General features: G+C 33.3%; 1 protein-coding gene across 3 annotated transcripts in view; it reads right to left on the reverse strand.

The window, feature by feature from the left end:
- Nucleotides 1-373: 373 nt before the first annotated feature.
- FGFR1OP2 (FGFR1 oncogene partner 2) overlaps nt 374-5,841 on the reverse strand; it is a 29,975-nt gene continuing 24,507 nt past the window's right edge. For all 3 annotated transcript variants that reach the window (XM_012002411.1, XM_012002409.1, XM_012002410.1), the window contains 2 exons: nt 3,568-3,681; nt 374-2,395 (listed from right to left, as the gene is read on the reverse strand). In XM_012002411.1, coding sequence (XP_011857801.1) covers nt 2,258-2,395; nt 3,568-3,681 — 252 coding nt within the window. In that variant the 3' untranslated portion in view covers nt 374-2,257. The remainder of the gene's footprint in view (nt 2,396-3,567; nt 3,682-5,841) is intronic.

Genomic DNA, 5,841 nt, shown 5'->3' on the forward strand with positions numbered 1-5,841 from the left:
TGCAGCTATGTCTGTGTTTCATATCTCCTTCTCTCTTATTATAAGGACACTAGTCACTGGGTTTGGAGCCCACCCTAAATCCAGGGTAATTATATCATAAGATCCCCTAATGACATCTGTAAAGACTATTTCCAAATATGGTCACCTTCCCAGGTGTATCAGGTTAGGACTCAGACTTAACCTTCTAGGGGACATGACTCAACCTACTACAGATTGTAAGAAATTCTGCAGGATCCCACACTAAGAAGCTGCTAATTCCTAAGGCATACAGATAGAGGTCGCTGCTTTGTAGTAAGAAGACACAAAAGACCTTAAAATTAAACCATATATAAGAATAAATGTAAGCACTTTTCAAATTAAATTGGGGACCATACCAATTTTAATCACTCATCTTTAATAATAAAATAGGTTCCTATACAGTACATACCTCAAACATAAACTTAAGGTTCTGTTTAACAATAACCAAAAAAAAAAAGATGGAAAAGTGTCACTAAATAACAAAGTAAATGTCTTTTTAAACATGAAGACCTTAAATTCATATCCAAGCAAAAAGACCAGTAAGTTAATCCAACTTGTTTACAAAAATAATTATTTATCAAGCAATCTTTTATAGCAGAGCTGCCTCAATGAACTGCCTCAGACTTAATCTCAATTGTGTAGCTTATTTCGTTTCTTTATTATCAGGGATAAAAAGTATCTGAATGAATGTGTCATTAAATTAAGGGATACTTTCCCAAAAACAATAAAAAAGTTTCAAAATAAAAACTTGTCATTTATTTATAAAATATCAAATAAGGCCTCTGACTGAAAAAAGAAATCTATGTCATGTTTGGGCCATTAGCCCTTTTCTATTCAATCAGTCTCATCGACCCCACTCACCCCAAACTTAAGATAAAAAAATTCTAAAGTGTAGTTTTAAATTTTACCAATATATGAAATTATACATACAATTACCATATAAAGTAATATTTAACAAATTATATACTCAAAGTATAATTTTGTCTTAATATGTATTCAACATAAATAAGTACAATATATTTAATCATGTTTGACACTGTTCTTTTATCCCTTTTTAATATAATCACCACAACATAAGAAAATTTAGGTTTCAAATGATATCAAAGCACATTTCTGCATCTGGTGGTTTTTTTAAAAATTTACATATTTGACATTTTAAAAGACAACAGAAACAAATCCACAGATTACTCCACCTCTACCCCACTTTCAGCTGAAAGGTTTTAAGAAAAAAGTTACAGGTTATGAAGACCAGATGGAGCTTAAAAACAGATCCGGAATTTTTTTTTTGAAATTTTAATTTACCTTTTTTTTTTGTATCTCAAGAATACTTAAAGAAAAAAAAAGGGTTATATGAGCCAGAGGAATTCCCAATTCACTTTGAAATTACCATACCTATCTTGCTATATCAAACATTTCGAGTCTGTTGACTAAATGAACTACATAATATCCTTAAAAATCAGCCAGAGAAGAGAAAAACAAATCTCATCTTCTTTATCAACTTTGAACCAAAACTTATCCTTTTAAAGTAGTTTAACCTACTAAATATATCTATTATAAGATCTTCTTTCTTAGAAAGTAGTATTCCTTCTTTTTCATTCCTGAAATGATATTTCTTACACTTAAACTAAGTTATGGACAATTGTTAGCTAAGTATCAGTTATGGTAAATTGCTAAAATTAAATTATTATCTGTTTAAGGTACATATAACACATTCCTATAGCCTTTAAAACTAAATTTTCTTTCACAAAAATTTAAATAAATGTGAAAGTAGGCAATCACTAGAAGTCTCATGGTACATAAACTTTTTATTAACTTTGACGCCAAATAAGAAGGATGAAATTTAGGATACAAATCTTCCGTTCACAAAACAGTGGCAAAAATTTATATTTTTAAATTGGTATAATTTATGAATTCTCAAACATTTATTGGGAATATTCAAGTTTACCTAATTAATCACCCAGAAAGCCAGCAGTACTGCCAAAAGCTCTTGGTATATTCAGTAGTCACTGTGAAAACCTTTCATTTCTCTACCAACTAGCAATGGCTCAGTTTCTATTTTCCAATTATGTTTTGGAATAAAGTCTATGACCATCAACTATGCATTTTTTTGTTGCTATCTCATAGCCAGTGCACTGTACATATTTACAGAGAAAAAAATAAAGGATTGAATTTTCTGTCCATTCATTCACTTATTTGACCATTTGGAGTCATGTAAGAAGCTCACAGACTCAGAAGCTCTTCAGCTCTTCCTCAGACTCAAGTCACTGTTGGTCACTAATGCTGACAAAGAAGTACTTTCCGATGCGTCGTCTTTCCTTAGGTTCAAAAATGATTCTCGAGTTATTTGAAGGATCTCTCTCAAGCCTTTGTTTTCTTGCTATAAGAAGGCAAGCAAAAACAAAAATGCAGTCACCATCTACGAGGTAGCTACAACAGCACAAACATATGTTAGGAAAAACTAAACATATGAAAGTATAACAAATAAGCAAGTTCTGTAATTGGTATTAATCTACTCAATGATATATGCAGTTGGCAACTTGAATCTAAAGAACACTTATGCAGCTAGGAATTGTGTTCAACATCTTCCACCACTGCAAAGCCTTCTAATTAAGCAGCTACAATCGTAAGTAGAAGCTCAGAAATTGCCTTATTTTACAATCACATTAGAGATGAAGACAATAACATCTAGATTTATTTTTATTTAAACTTATAAAGCCAGTGAATAGGCTAGAATCTCTCAGTACTTTTTGGTATTTTTATTACTTTCCATGATAGCACAGAATGCAGGACAAGTTTATCTCACTGGTATTTGAGAGCAGCAGAGTAAGGGTAGCTGATGATATTTTTCAAGAAGGAAAGTAAGTGACCAAATCTGGCACTGGTAAATAACTTTACTTTCCGGCCTCCTTTTGGTTAGTTACTGTAAAAATATTTGTAGACATTTAACAATAACCTTTCATAATTTATTCTCTATCACTGTCTTTCTAAATTTTAGTACTCACTTTCTAAATTCAGTCTCACTTTCTAAATTTTAGTACTCTAAAGCAGATTCCCCACCATGATTTCAAAATGAAGCTCTTAAAGCATAAAAGTCTATTGTACTGATTTCAGTTATTCAGAGACTGGTACTTTCACTATCACAAAATAAAGGACAGATGAGACAAAGGTTTTTAGAATCCCCAGAAAAAGTAAGAATGCCCCTAAATATTTGTGGATTAAAAAAAATTGCCCTGTATCACTATGATCTCAAATAGAATAAACAAAATTTTAAAAATTACTCAATTGAAGAAGTACATTCACTTCATAAGATAAGCAATATAGGATCAAACATTAATTTTCTACATTACTGATATATTGTAAATTACTAATAATCTGAGATTCTTGCATCACCATATAAATGGTCTTGCATAATATGCCCACATAAACAGCATCCAGGAGACCATTACCAGTACCCAAGAAAAGTAAATATGTATTTAAAAATGGGATATATTTTCTGGCATAAATCTTTGTATGCACAGTTTTCATCTACATTTGCAATGTAAAACTTACTTCAAGTTGAAATATTCGTTCTTGTTCCTTGCAACCCTGTTGCTCGTCAATTTCAATGGCTTTCCTCATTACTGCTGCCATTTCAGTTATCTGGTCAACATGTGCTTGCAGTTCCTGAAAGAGAGGGATGGGAGTTGGAAATCAGCAAAATACTTTATTTTTGGATCCTCTCCTTTTTATAAAATCTGCAGTACCACTTAACATGAATATTCTTACATTGTCACTTAATATGAATAAAACAAATATTAACAATGAAGTTGGTTGACCACAGATGGGCTTTTGAAATCAGATTTGTCAGGACTAGAAGAATAAGCAGCACAATAAAACTAAACCTAGCAGCAAGAAAAATATTCATATTTTACATTCCTCTCACCACAATGATCAACTTTGTCTTTTTTTTTGCACTTACATACACTATTGTTCAAAGTAATGTGAAAGATAAAAATTGCCGACGCATTCAATCTCTTTTCCTCGCTGAAGTCGTCAATGATTTAGAAATCTTTTCTGTATTTGTTCAGGCCTATAAATTTATCTCAATCCAATCTGTAACCTTTTCTAGGTCATAATCCTCTCTGACAGCAGGAACTGCATCTTTACATCTGCCTTCTATTTAGTGTATGGTATATGATAAATACTGAATAAAATGAGCACAATTCTGCTTTTCAGTGTTAAAATATTAAATGGCCTTCTTTGCCAACTATTGAAAATATAGTATCACTGTAATACAGACATCCACATTTGTTAGGCGCAGCAAGTAGCATAAATTCTTCCAATCTCATTTTCTTATTTTGCACACCTATGATGTGCCAGCACTATGCTAAACAACAGGAATACAAAGACTGTTAAGACATGTTCCCTGATCTGAAGAAGCTTACAGTCTAGTGAAAGAGACAGACAAAAAAAGGTTTAAAATCAACAGAAACTTGAGAATAATCATTTTCTCAATGAACAGCTTCTATAGACCATTATTCACTGGCAATTGAGAGATATTTTATCATATTGAGCCCAAGACTTAAATATAAAAGTGAATAACTCCCCAAATAAACATTGTCTCTTCAGTAATTATATATATATTTTTTGTAAAAAGGATTTTACAGTACTCCAAGAAACCCACGGAACTAATAAGCTGGAAGAAATGACAATAGTATCTCTGGCAAACCACATTTAATAACCTCTTAACCAACAAAAATGTAGGTCCTTCTAATGGGGAAACCTAAACATTGCTAGTACTCAGCAAGAAGGTACTAGAAAAGGCTAATCTGTGCTGTCCAAAACAATCTTATTTAAACTTAATTAAAATCAATACACTTTTAAAAATTAACAATTCAGTCCCTCAATTGCATTAGTGACACTGCAAGTGCTCAACAGCCACATGTGGCTACTGGCTTCCACACTGGACGGCACAGAGAAAAAACATTCCCATCATTTCAGAAAGTTCTACTGGATAGTTTTGAATTAGATTATGGTAGGAAGAATGATACGAAGAAAAATATGTCATATTCTGCAAGTTAATCATTAAAATTCCTCCCATTGTCAAGGAAGTATAATATGTAAAAGCAGGTAAGTACAGATCATTGCAGCAGCAAACTGAGTAAGGGTAATGAGTAAAAATTTTGAATACCAACAGCATGCTCAACTTATGATTTGGTCAGTCCTATGGCACTGACCTAAGTTAAAAAACTACACAGAAAGCAAGTATTTCTTTCCCTTTTCTTATGAGATAGTCTCGCTCTTGTTACCCAGGCTGGAGTGCAATGTCCAGACCTTGGCTCACTGCAACCTCCCCCTCCCAGGTTCAAGCAATCCTCTTGCCTCAGCCTCCCGAGCAGCTGGGATTACAGGAACCCGCTACCACGCCCAGCTAACTTTTGGTATTTTTAGTAGAGATGGGGTTTCACCATGTTGGTCAGGCTGGTCTCCAATTCCTGACATCAGGTGATCCGCCCACCTCAGCCTCCCAATTACAGGCATGAGCTACCAAGCCTGGTTGAAGCAAGTATTTCCTTGCCTTTAAAATAGAAGGAAAATAACTACTGATTGTTTCAGTACCAAGTCTAACAAAGCTCATCATGGGAAAAAACCCAATACTTCAAGTAGGACAGCATTTTTACAGGCCAGGGTAATGATTCACTTATTAACTATAAAATCTTCAGAGAAGTATCACAGACTTTTTAACAAGCACAAGAGGCAAGATCTGTGCTTTCAAAACTGTCTGGAAGACAAGAAGTATCACCAACATAACCCTTGAACTGTCCTGAAATGTCTTTCGTTTCT

Source organism: Mandrillus leucophaeus, unplaced genomic scaffold (genome assembly GCF_000951045.1).
Source record: "Mandrillus leucophaeus isolate KB7577 unplaced genomic scaffold, Mleu.le_1.0 Scaffold686, whole genome shotgun sequence".
In the NCBI taxonomy this organism is placed as follows: domain Eukaryota; kingdom Metazoa; phylum Chordata; class Mammalia; order Primates; family Cercopithecidae; genus Mandrillus; species Mandrillus leucophaeus.